Here is a 25500-nt window from a genome sequence, read left to right as displayed (position 1 = left end):
AGATTTAAAAAAAAAAAAAAAAATATATATATATATATATATGAAGTGTTAACTGGTTCTATACCTAGCATGTTATATGCTATACTTGGTTATCAGAATTATTTATGGGGCAGGTACACTGGGATGAATGGGACTGGCACATATTCCCAGAGGAGTTGTGGACAAGCATGTTACTGTGTGTGTGTGTGTGTGTGTGTGTGTGTGTTTTGCCGGATCCTCTGGGCCAGTTTTGGGGTCAAATGTGCAGGTCCCAACTGAAGAGATCATCACAGCAAAAGCAGCACATATCCCAGAAGGAGCCCAGGTCCGTGGCAATGCTGACACGTGATGTGGCTCAGCACCCTCATGGCAGCAGCCATGACTGCCCAGCAGCAGGAACAACCCTTTTCCATTTAACCTCCTACCCTGGCATCTTAAGTGGGAAGCATTGGCACAGTTCACCCTTTTTTTAGCTCCATAGGGGATCCTTAGAGCCAATTGAGCCTTGAATTCAAACAGGGGTGGGGGAGAAGGCAGGGTGGGGGGAGATAAGCTGGGGATGAGAGGAGAAAGGGAGAAGTGATTGCGGAAGGAAGTGGGGATGGCTGACACTCTGATGTGGGCGAGGCTGTGTCAGAGCCAGAGAAGAATTTCCTGTAGCCCTTTCTTCCATGTTTTTAGATGAGTCATGACCGCTGCTGGGAGAAACCACAAGAATTTTTTTGAAGGTGAGGATTGGACAGAAGCTTATCTGTTAGCTTTGCCTGGAAATTCTGTCGTTACAATCTGGGAAAAGATGAGATGAAGTGCCCTCTAGTGACCCAACTAAGTGGTGGTCACTGTACTTCTCCTTTGGTTGGTTGATAGTGACTCCACCTAATACTTTGATTCTTTTGTGGGAAATCTGAGGGAGCCACCACCATCATGGCCTTCACAGGGTAATGACGTTTCGTGCCCTGAGGCTGTCTCCTGTGTGGCCATGAACCTGGACGACTGTTGCCTGCACAGGAGGGGAGGCATGTTGCTGTAGCTTGCCCCATCGCCAGGGCCCACCTTGCTCTTTCAGGTGCTGCGGAAGTGCATGTGCATGCCGCTCAGTGGAGATGCTGGGTGACAATAACAAAGGGATTGATAAGAAGTTACTATTGTAGCCATATACCACCAGCAGCTTCCCTGGAGCCCTGAAAGGGCCAAGTTATTGAGACCTCTTGGTGTAAAGAGACTGGGTTGTTTTGAAGAATAGCACAGGCACAGTTAACAATTCCTGTATGCTTATGTACATTCAGCCTGCGCTATGCTGCCAGAACACAGTGGCAGCAGCAAACGTGGAGCTCAGTCATCAGTGGACCTAAAGGTCCCCAGGGAATTGCAAAACCATTGGTACAGCGCAGTCTCCTCTACCCCTTTTTATTTGGAGATGATTTTTAGTTTTATAGATAACTTGCAAAAATACTAGGGAGTTTCTGAGAGTGTACCCATCATCTAATTTCCCATAATGTTAATATCTTATAAAATATTACAACTATCAAAGCCAAGAGATTAGCATTTGCATAATACTATTCACACAGTTATAGACCTAATTTGAATTTAACCAATTTCCAATCATGTCCTTTTTGTACTAGGATTGTGTCTAGAATACACACTGCATTTATGTCTCCCTAATCTCTTCCAATCATGTCAAGGGACACGTGATGTCATGTCTTATTGTTAATTATGACCACCTGATTTAAGTTTTATCTGATGAATTTTTACATTATAATGTTATCATTTCTCCCTCTGCAATAATAATAAATACCTTGGGGAGAAACTTTGATACTATACAAATACCTTATTTTTCTTTAACTTTTGCATATTGATTTTAGTATCTATTGATGGATTTTGCCTGAAGTCAGGGTATTTTTGGGCCAAACAGAAGTAGCAGTCCTAAAAGGATGACATCATGATAAAAGTGGAACCTGTCCCATATAGGAATTGAGAGAGTGGTTCTAATAGACTGAGGTAGGCCACTAGCACGGGAGGATCATGAAGCAATACAAGTATGGAGGATAGCATTACTACGTTGGTGGAATACCACAGCCAAGTACAACTTGATGTTTACATACCCTTATCTGAGAGGGACTGTGGGTTGTGTTAATGATCATGGAGGCAAATGTTCCAAGGACAATAGCCAGGTAGGCCCAGATCATAAAAATATTTAGGGGTCAAGACTGTCACTGCTCCCTTTGTGGTTTTCCTCCATTCCAGCAAGAGTGCCTTGAGTGAAGAATTGATCTTCCTTGCAGTTTAATGGTGGGAGATAGGCATATAAAAGACATTATTTCCTCTTCTGAGTGGCACCCAGTGCTCCAGATTGCCACTCAGAAACCAGTGTATTTGTTGTTGACCCATCTTAAAATGCATAAGTAGTAACAGATGAAGGGGAAAAATACCGTTTAATTTGTTAAGGAGTGCTTAGAAGGAGTGGGGTCATGCTTGGCAACCTTAGTCAAAGATACCCCATTGGATATGACAAATCCTGTTGGCCAACCCTGGGCAACAGCATGGCAAGTTCTTATAGAGAACACTCTCTATATAACCCAGCAGTTACCCAGAAAGAGGAATACATGTCAGTATTTACATGAGTGTTCACAAGCAGTGTTGTTTATAATAGTGAAAAACTGTAAAACCTGTTCGCCTTTATTCATAGTAATGAAAGAATAAAAACCCATTCAAGAGTAAAAGAATGAAAATCAGCTTAAATGGAAAAGCAAACAAAAAGCAGCCCTGCCATTTATCAGCCTGGGAGGACAGATACAGATAAAGCCAGGTGCAGAGTTCATAGAAAACACTGTCTCTCCCAAGGTCGTAGAGCAACAGTAAATATGGACTGTTTCTGTCTTCCTCATGTTGCCCCAGACCTACCTAGCAGTATCCATCCTTTCCTGGTATACGCTGTACTCAGGCTCACCTCCTGGCAGCTGCCACTCCCTATTTAATCCCACCTTTTCTAACCTCTTCTCAGAAGCAGATGTTTGAGAGCTGATCACCCCTTCCCTTGGAGTCTTTCTATAGTCCCTCCTCTTGTCCAGTGGCATTCCGTGGTTCCTATAGTGCTTTCCTCACTTGCTTCTGGTCAGTGTGGCTAATTAGACTCTGACAGTAGCCTCCAAACTGGAAATGTCCATCCATAGGTGACTGTATAAGCAAACTTGTGTTACAGTAATTTGTTGGAATACTAAAACAACTACTAATGTACACAACAACATGGGTCAATCTCAGAAACATTATGCTGAATAAAAGAAGTGAGAAGAAAAAGTATGTCCTGTCTTATTCTACTTGTGTGATTCCAGAAGAAGCAGAACAAATATATAGCAGTAGAAATCTGATCTGTGTTTGCCTGGGGCCAGGGTTTTGGAGTGACCCAGCACAGGGCAATTTTCTTCGGAGAGGGTTGCAGTGGTGCTTATTGAATATATATATGTATATACACATTTGTTAAAAGTTATCAGCCCACGTAATCGACATGTTAACTTTATTGTGTGGTTATCATGCCTTAGTAAAATAGAGCAGGAGACTCTGCAGTGCCAAGGTGTTAGCCCAAGGCTGGGGGTGAGTTGCAGCTGATGGGGTTAGCAGCTGTCCAGGGAGACCGGAAATATGACCTCAGATTTACTTGTTTATAGCACTGCTCTCTGGATGGATTTTGTTAATGTAAATGCAGAATGCTAATTGGTCCTTGCTGAACTAAGTGAATTATCCTTGTTAATCGGTGTCATTGATTATAAACTCCCCGGTTGTCAGGGTTACAGCACTTAGAGGGATGTGGCTCGGGATCTACTCCCAGAGGGCCACTGCCAAGCATAGAGAAGGAAAGAGGTAAGGATTGGAGGGGAAGCTTCCTTGGCTCTCAGCTTGCATCATCCTTGCTTTTTTTCAGGTGTGCCCAATGCAGGGGAGGGGCACTGAGCTGCACCTGAGATCTTGCCAGACCTTGTTATGCAATGGCTGCTTGCTTGAGCGCATCCTTTGGCATTTTGTGTTGGTTAAAACTGAGAAAACGGATGAATTCTTAGAATCTGAAAGTCTTTTGTCAGTTCTGGACTAAGTACCAACTGATAATGAATGAGTCAGTGACTGTGTACTATGCTGTGTGTTTAAGTAGTCAGTATAAAAATACCTTCCATTCTCTTATGTATAATAAAAGTTTTAATTTATCTTCCTTTTCAGTTAAACCTTCAGGTACAAGATGCTACGTTGATGGGTCAGAAGAAATTGGAAATGACTTTAAACTAAAATGTGAACCAAAAGAAGGTTCCCTTCCATTACGATTTGAATGGCAAAAATTGTCGGACTCACAGAAAATGCCCACCTCATGGTTAGCAGGTACTGCTGATGATACTATTTGTGCCACTTGCCATTGATTTGGACTTAAATTGAGTAGGGTTTGCTTACATCTTTTAGATTCCCAAGTGCATTCCCTTTTCTGTATAGAACAATGAGGATTTTCATGGGGGTTATTCCATGTTTTGTAGTGTCAGCTTGTAATGATATAAATGAAGAGACATTTCTATGTTGATTTTACTTTTCAGAAAATTATAACTAGTTACTTTGGCAGATTTTTAAAAAATTGTTGGCAAATGTTTGTGATCATAAATTAGATAATGGCCAAAGTGTGAAGAGTCGGATCTTCAGTGACTTGTCTAGATTCATGTTGAAAATGCAGTAATGTACCCATGTGTATTTGGAAGAAGCCTGTGTGACACTATCTAGAGAGCTACAAATTGACTAAGTCTGATGGTTCATTTGTTTGGTGTAATTGACTCATTCAAACTGGTTACCAGGCTGCACCCTTGTCTCATTCACTGCACCCTTGTCTTAAGTAGGTTGTCCTTCTACCTCTTTTTTTCAAACTAAGAGGCCAAACTGGATAACCCATTCTGACTTGTTTTGTGTGTTTCTTCCTTCTGAGGGCAAAACCTATAAAATAGGTTTTGAAATGGGGTCGCTTTTATGATCAGATGTGGCCCTAAGTGGGTGGACAGCGGCTGCACAGTGGACTGATGCCCCTGCTTCAGCTGAGGCTCTGTGGTGGAGGGGGTCACGGCTGCCTTCACCTTGATACACATGACCTGGAAGCACGATTGTCTGAGTTCTGGGGACACACATGTGGCTTGCCGGCAGTTTGTTTGCACACAGCTTTGGTGTGTCTTTTAACTGGATTGTCAAACTTGGTAGGGATTACCTTTACTTAAAAACTCAGCAAGGCCAGGCATGGTGGCTTACGCCTGTAATCCCAGCACTTTGGGAGGTGGAGGCAAGAGGATCGCCTGAGCCCAGGGGTTCAAGACCAGCCCGGGCAACTTGGTGAAACCTCGTCTACTCGGCGAGACTTCGTTTCTACAATAAATCAAAAAAAGTAGCCGGGTGTGGTGGCCTGCCCCTGTAGTTCCAGCTACTTGGAAGGCTGAGGCAGACGGATTGCCAGAGCCCAGGAGGTCAAGGTTGCGGTGGCCGTGAGTGTGCCATGGCACTCCAGCCTGTGCAACAGAAGTGAGACTATGACTCCGAAAAAAAGAAACTCGGCAATACATACTGTAAAAATGAGAATTTTTTTCTTCTCCCACAGAAATGACTTCATCGGTTATAACGGTGAAAAACGCCTCTTCTGAGTACTCTGGGACATACAGCTGCACAGTCAGAAACAGAGTGGGCTCTGATCAGTGCCTGCTGCACCTAGACATTGTTCCTCGTAAGTATCTTTTTGTCTGCTGGTTCTTTCGTTTCTGTATGCCACCTCCTTTAATTGAGTCGGCAAGTGTGTATTGAGGGAAAGGGGATGCTAATCTTCGACAGAGCACTCTGTGGCTTGGCTGTTCGCTTTTCTAGAGGAATATACTTTACTAATAAAGCTATCACTGCAGTGATGTATAAAGAAGGTTAAGAGTTGTTAAATCAACTCTTGTACCACATCAAACTATTATAAGTACGAGTGCCTGAGAACATTTTTGTGTGTTAACCAACATCTCTTAGACATCTTTTACTTTTGTGCTTGAAATCGATTTTGTCGTTTAGAAGAAAGTTCTGTTTTATAAATTTCCCCCTCTGGATGAAAAAAGACAAACAGATTTATGACTTAAAGTTAATAATGTGTAATGAAATCAGTCTATCAATTTATCCTACTCTCAGTATCAGTAGATGTTTATGTATTTTTTTTTGTTACTATTAATTCTTACTACTATCTTATTCTAGCTTCAAATAAAGCTGGGACAATTGCAGGAGCTATTATAGGAATTTTGCTTGCTCTAGTGCTCATTGGTCTTATCGTCTTTTGCTGTCATAAAAAGCGCAGAGAAGAAAAATATGAAAAGGAAGTTCATCATGATATCAGGTAATTGAGACAGGAGTTTACTGATGTGTTCCAAGTGTGTTGTATCTCTAAAGTGTTAGTTCACTTATTGATCATTCAAAACATCTACCCTGTGAGAATTACTTTCAACTTCAAGTGCACAGGTCCGGCAGTCCTTTATTGTGTGCCCCCCAAAAAACTTTCTTGTGCCCCATTTTAAGAACCATTGCAAAACAATTATCTCTAGACTACCTGCTTTCTCACAATAAACTTGGAGAGATGGGCCGAGTACGGTGGCTCACACCTGTAATCCCAGCACTTTGGGAGGCAGAGGTGAGAGGATTACCTGAGCTCAGGGTTTCAAGACCGGCCTTGGCAACTTGGTAAGACCTTGTCTCTACAGTAAATCAAAAAATTAGCCAGGCATAATGGCATGCACCTGTAGTTGCAGCTACTTGGAAGACTGGGAAAGATCACCAGAACCCAGTAATTCGAGGCTGTGGTGCCATGAGCATGCCATTGCACTCCAGCCTGGGCAACAGAGGGAAACTCTGACTCAAAAAAAAATTACTACTTGTTGACAATTTACTTCGTCACCCAACAGCTCTGATGGAGATGCACAAGGAGATGAGTGTTGTTTTCATGCCTGCTAACAAACATCCATTCTGTAACCCATGGACCAAGGAGTAATTTAGAGTTTTAAGCCTTATTGTTTAAGAAATACATTTTGGTCAGACACAGTCACTCATGCCTGTAATCCCAGCACTTTGGGAGGCAGGGGCGAGAGGATTGCCTGCACTCAGGTGTTCCAGACCAGCCTGAGCAACATGGCGAGACCTCGTCTCTGTAATAAATAAAAAAAATTAGCCAGGCATGGTGGCACGTGCCTGTGGTTCCAGCTACTTGGAAGGCTGAGGCAGAAGGATCACCTGAGCACAGCAGATTTAGGCTGTGGTGGCCGTGAGTGTGCCATTGTCCTCTAGCCTGGGGGACAGAGTGAGACTCGACTCAAAAAAAAAAAATTCATAAGTAGTAATGTTTTGAAGGCAGTATTTTTTTTTCTTAAGTGTGCTTAAAATATTTAGTTAACCATGCTTTAAGCGAATGTACAGCATCTAGGCTTTGTTATTCCATTTCTAGAGCACAAGCAGAGTAGATTTAGCGTAATCTTTAAGGGCCCCAGAATTTTCAGAATGGTAAATGAACATCGACTTCAACTTGAAGTCACCAGCTGTATTAGTTCCTGCTCACAGGGTCTACCTGGCCTTTTAAACTCTGTAGCCAGTTATTGACTTCTCTAGGCGTGAAAGGCCTATATGAAATCTTATTCCTGTGGAAGGCTGCTTTGTCTCCATTGAAAATCTGTTGCTTAGTGTAGCCATCTTCACCACTAATCTTAGCAGTATCTCCTAGATAACTTGCTTTTCCATCATCATTTGCTGCTTCACCTTGCTTTTTCATGTTTTGGAGGAGTCTTCTTTCCTTTAGTCTCATGAGCCAACCTCCGTTAACTTCCAGCTTTTCTTCTACAGCTTTGATAGAATTGAAGAGAGGATCTTGCTGGATTAGGCTTTGGATTAAGGGAATGATTTGGTTGGTTTTGATTGTCTATCCACACCGCTCAAACTTTTCTCCTATTCATCCATAAAGCTGTTTCCCTTTCTTATCATTTGTGTGTTCACTGGAGTAGCATTTTAATTTCCTTCAAGAACCTTTTCATTGCATTCCCAACTTGACTAACTGTTAGGTGCAAGAGACCTAGCTTTTAAGACCTATCTGTCTTGGTTTTCAGCCTTCCTTCCTCAGTAAACCTCATCATCTCTAGCTTTTGAGTTAAGAGAGAGAGAGAGATGTTGCTTTCCTTTTACTTACACTTAGAGGCCACTGTAAGGTTATTAATTGACCTAATTTCAATATTGTTGTGTCTCAGGGAACAGAGAGGCCCTAGGAGAGGGAGATGGTCAGAACACACACACACACACACACACACACACACACACACACACACACACAACATTTACTGATTAAGTTCACCCTCTTGTAGGCGTGGCTCATGGCGCCCCAAAACAATTTAGATAGTAACATCAAAGATTACTGATCACAGATCACCATAACAGATATAATAATAAAGAGAATATTTGAACTATTGTGAGAATTACCAAATTGTGACACAGACATGACGTGCACATATGCTGTTGGAAAAATGGCACTGATGATTTGCTTGACACAGGGTTGCCACAGACCTTCACTTTGTAAAAAATCAGTATCTGCGAAGTACAGTAAAACAAAGCACAATAAAACTAGTATGCCTATATTTTTTAAACACACCCAATATAACTCAAATATACAGCCATCCCTCCGTATTCATTGAGGATTGGTTCTAGGACCCCCTGCTAAAATCCGAGTTTGCTCAAGTCCCTGATATAAAATGGTGTACTATTTGTATATAACTTACATACAGCCTCCTGCATACTGTAATCACCTCTAGTTACTCATAATATCTGATATAATGTTAATCCCGTACAGATGGTCATTGTAATGTATTGTTTAGGAAATAATGACAAGAAAAAAAGTCTGTATATGTCCGGTACGGACAATTTAAAAATACATTTTTTGGACTGTGGTTGGTTTAATTTATGGATCTGGAACCCATGGATGCTGAGGACTTACTGTGTGTTCTTTGTCAGTGTTTGCTGTGAAAACTCTTACGCCTAAATTTCCAGTTTTTGCAAAGTTAAATCTGCAAGGTTTTCAGCTAAGATATCAGATAAGCTTCATAGCAAAAAGGAATATTTTTCCTTTGGTGAGAGGCATATATCTGTAAGCATTACTGCTTTATCAGCTATAAAGTATTACATGACTGTAGCTGATTATCTTGACTAGTGTTACTAGAATATGAAACTATTTGAGATTTATTCTCTATAAGACAATATTATAGAACTGTATACATTTGTGTAGATGCCATATTTCATTAAGTGGAAAGTTATATATACTTTAATAAAAATCGTGGACATGAACAATTCATGACATCATGCCCTGTTCTGTTTGCTTTTTTGGTGACACATACACTTTTATATACTTGGTACTTAAATAGAGGTCCTTTCCCATGATTCATAGCTTACATAATTGTATGTTTTTAGAAACTTTTCTTCTGACTTGTGTTGGGGATTTTGCTTTCCAGGGAAGATGTGCCTCCTCCCAAGAGTCGCACGTCCACTGCCAGAAGCTACATTGGCAGCAATCATTCATCCTTGGGATCCATGTCTCCTTCCAACATGGAAGGATACTCCAAGACTCAGTATAACCAAGTACCAAGCGAAGACTTTGAACGTGCTCCTCAGAGTCCGACTCTCACACCCGCCAAGGTAGCTGCCCCTAATCTAAGTCGAATGGGAGCGGTTCCTGTGATGATTCCAGCACAGAGCAAGGACGGGTCTATAGTATAGAGCCTTCCTGCCTCTCGTCTGTGCTCTCCATGTTGCTTTCCTTCTCTTGATATATGAAAACCTATTCTGGTCAAAATTTGGTTATTAGCCTCTAAATATATCAAAAAGAAGTTAAACGGGAACTGTGAGAGGTATTCTTCAAAACATTTTTGTTTGGTCTTTTTGAAACAGTTAAAAGACTAATTCCCCATCTGGAAAAGCTGGATTTTCTTTAAGACACTGATTTTAAAGGTTTTTAAGTATCAATACCTAAGTAAGATGTAGCACTTTGAATATGAAATCATAGGTGAAGAAATTGGTGAATTTATTTGCATACTAAGTTGATACTTGAATCATCTGAAAGTAGAACTTTATAATTTTTATTATTATTTTTAGTATGTGTTTCTCATTTATTTATGAACCAACAGTCTCCCCCAAATTAGTAAAGAAACATCCATGGCAAAATTGCTTATATATGTTTGTACTTGTTTTTATAACCTCTTTGAAAACTCAAAATGTGTATGGAATATCTCTAACAACATAGAAAAAACATCACAGTGTTTTATAAATTTCTAGTTTTACTTCCAAGTCATTCGTAAACTTTTCTATGAAATGATTTCTTAAATATTTAGTTGATAGACTGCTACAAGCAATAAGGACTTGGTCATCTCCTTTACTGCTCAAGGAGCATCTGTCAGAGAGAGTTAGAACACTTGTTGTCAACTACATATCAAGATGACAGTAGGTGCAGTAGTGAGGATAAATTCTGTTGGTGAATGATCTGCCTGAACAGCCAGATCAAGGATAGTATTTCATAGTTCCCAGCTGAGCAACTGGCTTTCCACTTGAGGTGATTTTTGTCTAAAAAAATCTTCCAATTCATTTACTATTTGACAATTACAGGCTGACAGTTCCTAAATATTGATTCTAAATTTCAAGTGTTTTTTTCTGGTTCAGTGCTTTTTGTTTTTGTTATATCTTTTGGATGATGTTACATATTACATGTTCTAGAAACATGTAATACTAAATTTGCCCTCTTGAATGCAGTCCCTGAAGGATATTTTCTTCATAGACTCAGAATGATCAAATAAATTTTAAGCAAGTAGATGCCCTCCATCAATTCTGCATGCCAGACTTGGGAGGATGTTTAGTTGCTGTTGTATGGCCAAACATGTCTTTGTGTAGTTCCAGCAAATCAAATTGAGCTTTGAAAAAGTTTGTTTTAGCTTTGTGAAAGTGACTTATTCTTTAAAAAAGAAAAAAGAAAAAGAAAAAAAGAAAAGAAAGGAAAAGGAGTAAAGGGACTCCTCCTACTTGCCAAATGTGTTAGATACTGTTTTAGGAGAAGAAACTGGATATATTGTCTTTCTCTTAAGATTGTGAGGGAGTGTGCATATAGTGGAATGAGCCAACAGTTTCTTTATAGTAAGTAAGGTCTGCAATAAATTATTTCACTAGGTCTAAAACCTTTCCCTAGATTTTAGTAGGGAGTTGGTTTCTTTTAATCTCTTTGGGTGCTGTGGTGGTAAATGCTACATTATAAATGTTGGCATGTATTTACGATTAGGCAGAGAGTATTGTGATACTTTTTAATGGTAAACTTAAGCTGAATGTTTATGTAATGGATTTGTGTATAGTTTTACATATTTGGGAGCATTTTAAAAAATAGGTTTTGAACCTTACACAACATTACTTTTATATTTGTGTTAACATTTTCATCTGTGCCTTTTGGGTAGTTTAATTTCTATTATGAATTTCTGGTGCCTATGAGCTAGCTATCACCTACCTGAAAGGTGCTTAGAGGTGAAGGTACTGTTTCTAAAAACATCACTGTGACACCATTCTATCCTCGTATTTTAAACTTGCCTCTTCTGTGTTCTTTGTGGATCTAACCTAAATGATTGTGTTATTCATAAAGATTTAAAAATTTCCACATCCCTACACTCTTTGACTGTGTTTCTGATTTCATAACAGTAGCTAATTTTGAATGCCAGATGTTTGACCTGTTTTATAGAAATACAACTTACTTATAAAATATTGTAAGTTAAACAGAACACAAACTTGAAAGTTTTGATTTTTCCTATTCCTGATTTTCATATAATGAACATTATGCTTTCAATCTAAGTAGAAGTTACCACAGAAAGTGGACATGTATAAGACTTTCCTTTTTTTTATTTTTAAAAAATAAAGAGCACACAGGGGACAAGATGTTCCTTTCCTTAGACTTCATTTTTATCTAAGATTTGGCTATAAGTAAATAATATCTTCCAGAAAGACTTTCTGTTCAGTTCCATACCCTCTATAGTCTGAGAAACAAGTTTGTGAGAACACTTGTGTAACCTGAAGAGACCTCTTGGGTGTGATTAAGTTTAGAGGATATAATTTAGTTTTAGGCTTATGTTTCCAGCAGTTCTCACTGTAAATTTCTATTGGTCAGATAGTATTCATAATTTCCCAAATAAATCTCACTGATCATTTTAGTTGAACTAGAGATCACGTGTTTGTTCTAGAATTACAATTGAGAATCACCAAGTAGTTAAAAAAAATTTTTTAAAGCATTTCAGCTAAAGAGCCAAATAATGCTGGTTGGGGACAGTATTGCATCTTCAAAGCAAAACTGTTTGGTTCTACTTTATACCCACAGACTTGATACCATCTCCTTAGGGTACACAGAATAATTTAAAGAGAAAATATTATTCCCTTGTTAGAAAGTCACCCACCTTTATCCTTATTCACCCCAGAAATCTCTTGTTAATGACACTGCCTGTCTTTCCAGACAAATGGCTTCCTTTAAGTTTGAATTACCTGCCATGGACTTGTTAAAATGGAAACACAGCCTGAGTGTGTCTTAGGGGAGGTTAATTGAAATACTTGAATCATTATTCATATGGATTATGGATATTAAAAATATCTGATTTTTATTAAAAAGATAATTTCTAATTTTAAGGTTAAACCCTGGACATTTGGAGAAAGTAAAGGGGCAAGTGAACATTTTGATTAAATATAAAAGAACTCATTGCATGAAATTCTGTAATGTATGACTTCTTAAAATAACTATTCTCAGTGTCTTTGTGTGTGTGCAGCATGTAAATTTGAAGTTACGTGAATGTTTAGAGTTTTGTTTTCTAATTTTCACTTCAGCAGTGTTTAGGGCTTTCAGATGCCTTATTCCAGTATGAACAGAAAAAGTCAATTTTTTATGTGGTTAATACTTTGATGTGTCACATAACAAGTAGTTTGTAGAAAATTTTGGCACAACTTTAACTTCTTAGTGGCTTGTTATATTATATTATATATATATGTACATATATCTTTATAACATTCCTGTGTTTAGTAGTATAAATGTTCTGGGCAAGTGTTAACATTTTAAATGCCTTTGGATATTCCAGCAATAAAGGCAACATGTTCTGCAATAGGATTTCTTATTCATTTGCCTATTTTGACACTAAAATAGGCCACAACTGAGCACAAATTCCTTTTATAAATGTAGTAGAAACAGGGAAGAATAATAAATACATTTGTGAATTGTGGTTCTTTCCCTTTAGGTAAGGCTTATCATTTATCCTATGGTTGATTAGCACTACCCTCTTATTAATTAAAATCAAGTTTTACAAAATATATATCCTGTTTTGTAATTTAAGAAGATAGTGAATGTCAGTTGGGTTTGGTTTTGGTCTTGGATACTAAAAGTTCCATTGAAGAAGAACTTTGTGTTTTCTTTCCTTTTTTGTGGGGGGGGGGTCGGAGTCTCAGTCTGTCGCCCAGGCTGGAGTGCAGTGGCATGCTCACAGCCACCACAGCCTCAACCTGTTGGACTCAGGCAATCCGCCTTAGCCTTCCAAGTAGCTGGAACTACAGACACACACCACCACGCATGGCTAATTTTTTGGTTTGTTGTAGAGATGAGGTCTTGGTGAGTTGCTCAGGGTGGTCTTGAACCTGTGGGCTCAGGCAATCCTCTCATCTCGGCCTCCCAAAGTGCTGGGATTATAGACGCCCGGCCTTGTGTTTTCTGCTGGCTTATTTAGTGACACAGGTGACTTATTTAGTGACACAAGAACCACAATTCATTGATTCACTTATTCTTGTCCTTAACTGTGAATTTTAGTGATAAATACACTTGTACTACTGAGAAAACTATTTTGACACTTCACGTGTGCAAAGTAGAGAACTGATAGTGTCAGTTTCAGTTTTTGTATTTAAAATTTCTGGCTTATATATCCAATGGTGCAGATTTTGAAATTTGTAAGAACAAAACTTGTTTAAAAAACCAAGAACTTGCTCTAGTTTTGTGACCTTGTGTACTTTTGAAATAAAATCAAGAAAGCAGTCTGTGCTTCATGGTGTGGCTTTATTGTACCTTTTAAAAAATGTCCTCTGATGCTTCAATATGTTATTCCTCCCTGCTTTCCTTGTCGATGTTTTTTCTTTTCCCCAAGCTTCCTTTAAACAGAAACAATAAAGATTGGAGCAATCTAATATCACTGAAAACATGTCAAGCACACATATTTATTTCCCCACTCTTGTGTACTTGTATGACAGTATATAATGAAATATTTGGGATTGAAATCTCCAAAGTTCTTTGATCATTTCAGAATTTAAAGTATTAAACTCAAGTAGTTTTCAGATGCTTTAACAATATGCATGCATATATATATCCAACATGCACATCTGTGAGTCCATTTCTGCTGTTAAACGAAATACTTCAGACTAGGTAATTTATAAACAACAGAATTTTGTTGCTCACAGTTCTGGAGGCTGAGAAGTCCAAGATCAGAGGTCTGACACATTTGGTGTCTGGTGATGGCCTGCCCTCTGCTTCAGAGATGGCACCTCCTGCTATGTTCTCCATAGTGGAAGGCGTAAGGGGGCTTGCTCAACCCTTTTTTATAAGGCCATTTATCCCATTCTTGAGAGTAAAGCCCTCATAATTTGACCACCTTCCAAAGAGACCCCAACTCTTAATACTGACACATTGAATATTAAGATTTCAACATATGAATTTTGGGGAAGCACATTCAGAACATAACAATATCTTGTTTTGGTGTGAAGTATTTTCATTGACTGTTGATTTCAGGAAAAACCAGGATGGGGTATTAAAATGCTTCTGTAAGAAGCATGCCGAGGAATATTTTGCTTATACTAGGGTTTCTCAACCTTTGCATTATTGTCATTTTGCACTGGATGGTTCCTTGTTTTAGGAGACGGTTCTGTGCACTGTAGAATGTTTAGCAACACCCCGACCTCAACCAACTAGGTATCAGCAGCTATCTGTCCTCCTCTGCCATTCCCCATAGTAGTGACAATAAAAACTGTCTCCAAATATGGCCAAATGTGCCCCCTGGAGGTGGGAGGCAATTCGTCATTTGAGAACTGCTGATTTATACTTCTGTGAAGAGCTCTTAGGGTCAGGTGTGTTTAAATACCACGTATTACGAGTTGCTTCGCTTTGGTTCAGTTTCCTAGTGCTTAAAATGGTGGTAAAAATACCTACTTAACTGGATGCTGAAAGATTTGAAAGAGAATCAGTATAATAATGAAAACTCTTTGTATTTATCCATAATAGCTGGAATGCTGATAATGATACACAGATTTTCAAAGAATTGAAGTTACAGTAAAATGTGCAAAGTATAACAGAATAATGCCTATATAATTTAGACCATATTTTAGTCTTCGAGTAGTGATGGCCTGATTATATTTCTAGTTAAATAACAAATGGTAAAGCTGATGAAGTTGAGACAATGTTGATATGAAGTAACTTGTTAAATAAAAATGGTTGCACTTAAGTCTAAGATATAACCAAGTGTAATTTCAAGATGTAATAATAGCAACAGTGAAAAAATTAGGAAGCTAATCCTAAAAAGATTTTTTTTTTTTTGCTGGTATTTCCAAAGTATAAATCAAGCATACTTTGTTGTTTGTGTCTTAGATTATTTTTAAATTATGTTAAGTATTTATTGGGGGGGGATGTTGCTACTCTAAGTTAACTGCACAAAAATAAGCTATCAGGTTCTCTCTGATTATTTAAAGAAGAATTTCTGGAGCTAATGAAGAAATGAGAAATAAACTTAAGGATAGACAAGGACTAGGTTCTTGTCAGTTTGCTTCTCCTTTACTGCTGAGCTGTGAAAATTTTAACTCTGTAATGGAGAATGTCAGAGGTTGGAAAAGACACAGGAAATTTTAGGACAGTGTGATGTCAGTCCCCAATAAAGTATTAGAAATCATTGTGGCTGAGCACGGTGGCACAAGCCTATAATCCCAGCATTTTGGGAGGCCGTGGTGAGGGGATTGCCTGAGCCCACCGGTTCGAGAACAACCCGGACAACTTGGCGAGACCTCCTTTCTACAATAAATAAAAAAATTAGCATGGTATGATAGTGCACGCCTATAGTTCCTGCTTCTTGGACTGCTGAGGCATAAGGATCGCCTAAGCCCAGTAGGTTGACGCTGGAGTAGCCATGAGCATGCCACTACACTCCTCCTGGGTGATAAAGTGACACTCCAATTCAAAAAAGTAAAAAGAAGTCATTGTGATCTCGACTTCCCTCCCTATGGCATTTTCCCTAGTCCTAGTGATTGGTTGTCTTAAAATGTAAATATCATATTAAGAACGCTATCATCTTAACATGACATGAAAGGCATCTCATGGTTTGTTACATGTCACTGGTTTATTTCCTCACACCTTCAGATACACGTTTATATGCTATAGTTAAATAGCTAAGGAGCTGTGATTTCATGCCTTTGTGAACATGCAACTTCCTCAACCAAGGAACAGCCCTTCCTTACTGCAAGTGTGAAGTTCAGACACTTTCCTCTGAGTAAGTTTCTTGATTCACAACTCCTCGCTCACATCCCTGTCTTAGGGGTACTTCTGTGTCCTTCTCGTTGCCTGGACAGGTCTTTTATGGCACAAAACCGTTTGCATTCTGCTTGTTTCACAAGCGTTATTGGCATTTTGGGGCTGGATGATTCTTTGCTGTAGGAGACAGTCCTGTGCGTTGTAGGTTGTTACCAGCACCCTGGCCTCTACCAAATAGGTGTCAGCAGCTATGTGTCCTCCTCCACCATCCCCCCCACTTGGACTCTCTAGGAGCGAGTCCTTCAGGAATCTGAAGGTGTTTTCCTTACCTAATCCCCAGTGACTTCCAAATTGCTCAGTAAATACCACATGGGGATATTTAAGAAAACTATGGACACAAGCCAAATAATGTGTCTGTTAAGTATGTGTAGATGTTCTGCAAAGCACCTGCACTGATCTCTTCCAAAAGGCAATATCTGTCATGAGAAAAGGGTGAGTGAATATAGTGAGGGGAAAGGCTACTCTTGGCTTGAAAAGCTAATGTGCCCCAATCCAGATGGAGTGACCTGACTCAGTGGGAGTCAGCACGAAAATAAAACTCATTACTATAAAAGAAGCCTGGAAAAGCAGTCAAGCGCGGTGGCTCAGCCTGTAATCCCAGTACTTTGGGAGGCTGGGGCGAGAGGATTGCCTGAGCCTGGGGGTTCGAGACCAGTCTGGGCAATTTGGTGAGACTTCATCTCTGCAATAAGTCACAAAAATTAGCCGCGTGTCGTGGTGTGCATCTGTTGTTCCAGCTATTTGGAAGTCTGAGTCAGGATTGCCTGAGCCCAGCAGGTCGTGGCTGCAGTGGCTGTGAGCAGTATGCGACTGCACTCCAGCCTGGGCAACAGAGTGAGATTCCAACTAAAAAAAAAAAAAAAACCCTGGAAAAGCATCTTAGAAATACATTTTTCAAGTCCTTAGAGAGCCCAAGTGAGCAGATCAAGGGTGAAATTAGCAGAAGTAGGGAAATGAAATATATATACGAGTTGCTATTTAGGGGTCCAGTGTTGTCAGCCAGTGGGATAGATGATATTCCTGGCAACTTTGGGTGAACTGTCTCTGATTCCATCTGCTACTGCTTCTGTTGGGAAGGCTTTTTTGGTATTTTGAAGAGTTCTTATTTCTCAATTATGACTGGACGTGGTACCTCATGCCTGTAATTCCAGCACTTTGGGAGGCCAAGGTGAGAGGATTGCTTTGAGTCCAGGAGTTCAAGACCAGCTTGGGCAACATAGCAAGACCTCACCTATACAAAAAAAATTTTTTTTTTTTAAATTAACTGGGTGTGGTGGTGTGTTCCTGTAGTCCTGCTACTCAGGAAATTGAGGCAGGAGGATTGAGGTCAAGGCTGCTGTGAGCCATGATCGTGCCATTGCATTCCAGCCTGGGCAACAAGAGTAAGACCCTGATTCAAAAAAAAAAAAATGTTTAATGAAAAAAATACCCAACAGGGTTCCGTTGATTGAACAAATTTAATTTGGTGTAAATGCAGGAAGTGTTTACGAGCGTTGTTGGGCATGGAGGGATTCCTTCAAAACAAAACCTCAGACAGATAACGCTAAGAAGGAACTTGGGTATAGCCTGCATGGTTCCATCCTTGGCTTCGCCACTTACTAGTTGGATAACCTTAGACAAACCACTTAACCTCTTTATGTTCCTTTCCTTTACCAATAAAATGGAATAATATTATCTACTTTGTGTCTAACTCAGTTATGGGATTGAAGTTAGCACACATCAAGCATGGAATCTTGCAGCTGGTCAGTGCTCAGTAAATGTTGACCACTAGCATTATCATGATTATTGCTGTAATTTGATATTGATATTTGCCTCATATCTCACTAATATAAAGTAACTATATCCTAGTTTTCCCAGGACAGTCCAGTTTTTTGTCTGCTACCTCCTTGTAGTTACTAACCGCAATCAATCTTTTGCTCTCGAAAATAACTTGGATTGGGCAGTAGCTCGGAAGTAGAACCTTGGTGTTACATCCTCGGCGTGAAAAAAATGGTTCTATTCACACCTTCTCTGTCGCTGTTCAATCAAAAGCAGTATCAGCTGGTCTGAAGGTGGTGAGTTATCTCAATTGATTGTTCACAGTTCACAGATTGAACTTGTGTTCTATACTCTCCTGTTCTCACTACTGCCCTTGACTAATCTTTTTTTTTTAAGCACCAATATAATTAAATATGGTTAAATTTCCATGATGTGTAGATTATCTCTAAAGGTCTAGAACATACACCAGTACTGCTATGTGACATAATTCCCTATGTTGTATAGAAATATCTACCAGTAATGAGAGCTGTTGAAAAATTTCTGTCTTTATAAGCTAGGATATGATTAATCCATTGCATATTCAAAATATGGTTTTCATCTGACTTGATTGTGGAGTATTTTAAAAATTTTCAGTTGGGTGTGGTGGTTCATGCCTGTTATCCCAGCACTTTAGTTGGCCAAGGTGGGAGGATCACTTGAGCCCAAGAGTTTGAGACTAGCCTGGGCAACAATGAGACCCTGTTTCCATTAAAACAGAAAAAGAAAAAGTATATATATAATATAAATATATAATAATATACATAACTATAATAATGTAATAATATATGATTGTATGTATATATAGTTTAAAGTTTGTTTCCTTGTTTTGTTTATTTTTTGAGCTGGAGTCTCACTCTGTCATCCTGGCTAGAGTGCAGTGGCACGCTGACAGCTACTGCAGCCTCAACCTGCTCAGGTGATCCTTCTACCTGCCTCAGCCTTCCAAGTAGTTAGAACCACAGGCATGCCCCAATATGCCTGGCTGATTTTTTATTTATTGTAGAAGTGAGGTCTCACCATGTTTCTCAGGCTGGTCTCGACCCCCTAAGCTCAGTCGGTCCTCTTACCTTTGCCTCCCAAAGTGCTGGGATTACAGCACTTAGGCTGGGTTCATGACTTTGCTATTGTGAATAGGGCTGCAATGAACATGTGAGTTACAGGTATCTTTTTTATATAATGATTTCTTTTCCTTTGGGAAAATCTCTAGTAGTGGGATTGCTGGGTCAAATGGTAATTAAATTTTTAGCTCTTTGAGAATCTCCATACTATTTTCCATAGAGGTTGAATGAGTTTACAGTCCCACCAACAGTGAATCATGGTTCCTTTTCTCCACAACCACACTGACATTTGTTGTTCTTTGACTTTTTATTAATAGCCATTCTGACTGGTGTGAGGTATGGCATTGTGGTTTTAATTTGCATTTCTCTGATGATTAGTGATGTTGAAGAACATTTTTTCATATGCTTGTTTGCCACTCATGTGTCTTCTTTTGAGAAGTGTCGATTCATGTTATTTGCCCACTTTGTGATGGGGTTCTTTGTTATTTTATGTTGAGTTGTTTGAGTTCCTTTTAGATTCTGGATATTAGTCTTTTGAGGCATAATTTGCAAATATTTTTTTCTCATCCCATAAGTTTTCTCTTCACTCTGTTATTTCTTTTGCTGAATAGAACCTTTTTGCTTTAATTAAATTCCACTTGGCTCTTTTGTCTTTGTTGCAATTGGTTTTGGGGTCTTTGTCATAAATTCTTTGCCTAGGTCAGTGTCCAGAAGAGAGTTTCCTAGGTTTTCTTCTAGAATTTTTATAGTTTTAGGTCTTACATTTAAGTCTTTGATCCATCTTGAGTTGATTTTTGTAGGGATGCAGTTACATTCTTCTGCATATGGCCCTCAGTTTTCCCAAATGTACCTATTTATTGGATACCCATCTGTTGGTATCCTTTCCCCATTGTTTTTGTAAGCTTTATCAAAGATCAGTTGATTGTAGGTATGGGGCTTTGTTTCTGGATTAAATTCTGTTGTATTGATCCATCTAATACAACCTTAAAAAAATCTGTATAGTATTACAAAGTGATACACTATAATTTATTAGTCTCCAGTTAATGAACATTTAAATGAATCCCATAATTTTGGTATAATGTGTAAAATCACAATCAATGTATGTGTGTCCATCGTTCTGCATGTGTAAGTACATCTTTAAGACACATTTCTAAAAGATAAACTGAGTGAAGAGTACTTTGATAGCTATTATTAAAATGCCAGCCTCAGTGTTATGTAGCTGCTTATGCTCTTAATGGATGCGAATGTTTATTCCCTCCAAATCCTCACCAATACTCTTATCCTATAAAACTTTTTGATCTTTTTTGCTTTCAGGAGAAAATTTTTCACATGGTTTAAAATTCTGACTTGCTTTCTATTTGCTCAATTGAGCTTTTTTTTTTTTTTTTTTTAAACATTTGTGGCCAGGTGCGATGGCTCACGCCTATAATCCTAGCACTTGGGAAGCCAGGGTGGGAGGATTGCCTGAGCCTAGAAGTTTGAGACCAGCCTGGCAACATGGTGAGACCTTGCCTCTTTTAAACAAACAAATAAACAAATAAATAAAACATTTGTATTTTTTAGAATTGTGTTTATATCCTTTTCCATTTTTCTTTTGTACTATATTGCTAATTTGGAGATACTCTTAAATATTAATAAAATTAGCCTTGTAATATACATTATAACTTTTCCCCTCCAGGTTATCATTTTTATTTGACTATGTTTTCTGACTGTAACCCTTTTCTGATTTTAATTCTAATGCTTTCTAAATCTCACCACCAGGCCGGGCTCGGTGGCTCAGCCTGTAATGCCAGCACTTTGGGAGGCTGAGGTGAGTGGATTGCCGTAGCCCACGGGTTTGAGACCAGCCAGGGGAACTTGGTGAGACTGTAGTCTCTACAGTAAATCAAAAATTACCCGGGCGTGGTTGCGTGTGCCTGTAGTTCCAGCTACTTGGAAGGCTGAGGCAGAAGGATCACGGGAGTCCAGCAGGTCAACGCTGGGGTGTCTGTGAGCATGCTACTGCACTCCAGCCTGGGTGACAGAGTGAGAGACTTCAACTCGAAAATAAATAAATGAATCTCACCGCCAGAGAAACCATTTCAAAACCTTTCTGGTTCAACCTGGCTTCTCTCCCCGTCTTTGAAACTACCTTCACTGGGAGGGTCACCTGTCTTTTCATATTTGTCTACTCTTTCTCAGCAGATGTCAGACTTCTCAAAGGCAGAAGCATCTTTCCATCCAAATTTTCAACACAACAGATTCTCAGTAAGCTTTATTGATGATAATAACTGCAGCAACTCTGGCTACATTCATATCAAGCCATTGCCATATAGATCCTCATCACAGTGTGTGTCTCCTTAATTTACCTTTGGTCTCTTCAAGTAACTGGAGTTTTTGCCAAGAGCAGTTTTATGGAATCAGCACAAACTAAACTAATGAAGAAAATGCATTATCTTACATTTGAAAAGAAGCTATGTCTAGGTCACGGGTTAGGTCAGCTGTCACACACTATTCCATGCAGAATGTTGGCTGTTGGCACTATGTTCTTTTAACGTTCCTAAGTAAGACATTTTTCTTCTCACATAGTCCCAGAACTGTCAACAATGAGAACATTTTTGGGGGAACAGTAGAACTGACCTTGTGATTCTGGAGGAGAGTGTGTGATAGAAAAGATAATCAGTGACTGCAATTTGCAACCTGTTGGGAAATCATACTCCCCCAACATTCACCAATCTTTTAATTCGACAAGGAGGGGATATTTTATGTGGTCACAGAAACAACTGAACGCAAAGTAAAATTAAACACTTGCTTGAAAGGAAATGTAATCTCTGCTCTGTCAACTGAAAGATACACTATCTGCTATGTTCAGGATTGAACATATATATACAGAGATTTGATTGAAACTTCTTATAATGTTATGGCAAAGCATTGTGATATAGTTAAGTGAAGAAATTTACATAGCAGTTAAGGTTCTGCCAAAAAAATTTTTTAAAAAGTTTTCTGGCATATTTTAAATGTTAAAATAGAAAATTTAAAAATGTCTATGATGGTTATGGGAAAGATATACCAAATTTTAACAGATTATTTGGGTAGCAGTCTTCCAAATTTTCTCCAACATACTTGTATTACTTTTGTTTATCATTCACTTTAGTACTAAAAGCAGTACTTGAAATACTTGACTCTGAATATTAGTTCTTTGTTGGATGCATAGTTTGCAAATATTTTGTCCCATTCTGTAGGCTGTCTGTTAACTTGGTTGATGGTATCTTTTGCTGTGCAGAAGCTCTATTTCGATTAGGTCCCACTTGTCAATTTTGGTTTTTGTTGCTTTTGCTTTTGCTTTTGGGATCTTAGTCGTGAATTCATTGCCTAGGCCGTTGTCTAGAAGTGTATTCCTTAGGCTTTCTTCAAAGATTTTTTATGATTTGAGATCTTATATCTAAGTTGTTAATCCATCTTAATTTTTGTATATGGCAAGAGGAAGGGATCTAGCTTCATTCTTTTGCATTTGTCTAGTCCGTTTTCCCAGCACTATTTGTTAAATTGGGTGTCCTTTCCCCAGTGCTCGTTTCTGTCAACTTAGTCAAAGGTGAGATGGTTGTAAGACAGTGGTTTTATTTCAGAGCTCTCAGTTCTGTTGCATTGGTTTATGTGTCTATTTTTGTACCAGCACTGTGCTGTTTTGGTAACTGTAGCCTTGTAATAAAGTTTGAAGTCTAGCAGTGTGTGATGCCTCTGGCTTTGTTCTTTTTGCTCAGGATTGCTTTGGCTATTTGGACTCTTTTTTTGCATTCTTATAAAAGTATTGATATGCAAAGTATTCACATTTAAGTATTGTTTTTCTAGATCTGTGAAAAATAATGCTGGTAATTTGATGGAATTATGTTGGATCTCTAGATTGCTTTAGGCAGTAAGGACATTTTAACAATATTGAGTCTTCCCATCCGTGAGCATGGACTGTTTTTCCGTTTGTTTGTATCATCTTTGATTTCTTTCAGTGTTTTGTAATTCTCACTGTAGAGATGTTTGACCTCTTTGGTTAGATATATTCTGAGGTATCTTATTTCTTGTGGCTATTGTAAGTGGAATTGTGTTCTTGATTTTGTTCTCTGCTTGAATATATATGGAAATGTAACTGATTTTTGAGCACTGATTTTGTAACCTGAGACTTTACTAAAGTTGCTTATGAGTGCTAAGAGTCTTTTTGTGGAATCTTTAAGATTTTCCAGATATGCAATCATATCCTCTGTAAAGAGAGATAATTTAACTTCCTCTTTTCTTATTTAGATACCGTTTATTTATTTCTCTTGCCTGATTGCTCTGGCTAGGAATTCTAGTAGTATGTGAAATAGGAGGAGTGCGTGTGGCCATCCTTGTCTTGTTCCAATTCTTTTTTTTTTGAGTTGAAGTCTCACTCTGCCGCCTAGACTGGAGTGCAGCGGCCGCTCCCGGCCACCACAGCCTCAATCTGCTGGGCTCCGGCAATCCTTCCACCTCCACCTTCCAAGTAGCTGGAACTGCAGGCACGCGCTACCATGCCCGCTGATTTTTGATTTATTGTAGAGATGAGGTCTCGCCAAGTTGCCCAGGCGGGTCTCGAACCCGCGGGCTCAGGCAATCCACTCACCTCGGCCCCCCAAAGTGCTGGGATTACTGGCTGAGCCACCGAGCCCGGCCTTTGTTCCAATTCTTGATGGGAATTCTTCCAACTTACGCTCATTGAGTATGATGCTGTCTATGGGTTTATCATGGATGATTTTTATTATTTTGAGGAATGTTCCTTTGATGCATTGGTGGTTGAAGTTTTTTATCATGTTGGACTTTTAGTAGTGCTTTTTCTGCATCTACTGAGATAGCCATGGCTTTACTTTTGTTTATGTGTGAATTACGTTTATTGACTGGCATATGTTGAACCAGCATTGCATTCTGGGAATAAACCCCACCTGGTCATGATGAATAATTTTTTTATGTATTCCTGGATGCAGTTTGCTAGGATTTTGTTGAGGATTTTTGCATCTGTGCTCACCAAAAAAATTAGACTATAACTTTCTTTCTTTGTTTATAAGTCTTTGCCTTTTTTTTTTTTTTTTTTTAAGTATTAAGATGATGTTGGCTTTGTAGAATGAGTTAGGGAATTGTTTGGAATAATTTTGGTAATTTTGGTGTCAGCTCTTCTTTGTATGCCTGGTAGAATTCACCTGTGAAACACCATCAGGTCCTGGGCTTTTTTTTTTTTGGTAGGTAAGTATTTTATTACTGATTCAATTTCTTGGCTCATTACTGGTCTGTTTGGGTTTCAATTTCTTCCTGTTTTAATTGTGGGACGTTGTGTGATTCCAGGAATTTATCCTTCTTCCTCTAGATTTTCTAATTTGCACAATATAGATGTTGATGATAATCTCTGATAATTTTTGTATTTCTTCTGGGTCAGCTGTAACATTGTCTTTTTTGCTCCTAAATGTAGTTGGATTCTCTCTCTCTCTTTTTTGTTGGTTGGGCTAGAGGTCTGTCAGTCTTGTTTATCCTTTCAAAGAACCAGCTTTCGACCACGTTGATCCTTTGTATGGTTTTTATGGTCTCAATTTCATTTATTTCTGTTTTTGATTTATTTTGGTTACTTCTTTTATTCTGCGAGCTTTGCTTCTAGTTTGTTCCTGTTTTTCTATTTCCCTTAGATGAGATGTTAAATTGAGATTTTTTTCTTTTCATGATATGGGTGTGTAGGGCAATAACTTTTCCTCTCAGTACGGCTTTGGCAGTGTCCCAGAGGTTTTGGTGTGTTGTGTGTCTTCATTTTCATTTGCTTCAAATAATTTTTTAAATTTCTGTCTTGATTTTGTTGTTTACCCAGAATCATTCAGGAGCAAGTTTTTTAATTTCCATGTATTTGTGTGTTTTTGAGGTTCCTTTTTGGTGTTGGTTTCTAGTTTTATTCCTTTGTGGTTAGAGAAGATGCTTGGCATGATTTCAGTTTTTTTGTAATTTATTCAAGGTTGACTTAAGATCAAGTTTGTGGTCAGTTTTAGAGTACGAGCCATGCAGTTAACACATGGGATTCCTTTATGGACCCTT

The 25500-nt window shown here is 38.8% G+C and overlaps 1 protein-coding gene across 1 annotated transcript in view; it reads left to right on the top strand.

Annotated features, from left to right (window-relative positions):
- The window catches only part of CXADR (CXADR, Ig-like cell adhesion molecule), a 67470-nt gene that overhangs the window by 31317 nt on the left and 10653 nt on the right, over positions 1 to 25500 (top strand). The window contains exons 5-8 of the mRNA XM_021706335.1: positions 4186 to 4341; positions 5585 to 5707; positions 6208 to 6346; positions 9486 to 9669. Of these exons, the coding sequence (XP_021562010.1) occupies positions 4186 to 4341; positions 5585 to 5707; positions 6208 to 6346; positions 9486 to 9669 (602 nt within the window). The remainder of the gene's footprint in view (positions 1 to 4185; positions 4342 to 5584; positions 5708 to 6207; positions 6347 to 9485; positions 9670 to 25500) is intronic.

The sequence above is a fragment of the Carlito syrichta genome, unplaced genomic scaffold, assembly GCF_000164805.1.
Source record: "Carlito syrichta isolate Samal-C Ts95f unplaced genomic scaffold, Tarsius_syrichta-2.0.1 Scaffold315466, whole genome shotgun sequence".
Lineage (NCBI taxonomy): Eukaryota > Metazoa > Chordata > Mammalia > Primates > Tarsiidae > Carlito > Carlito syrichta.
Note: the sequence above shows the minus strand (reverse complement) of the source record. Positions and strands in the feature narration are given on the sequence as shown.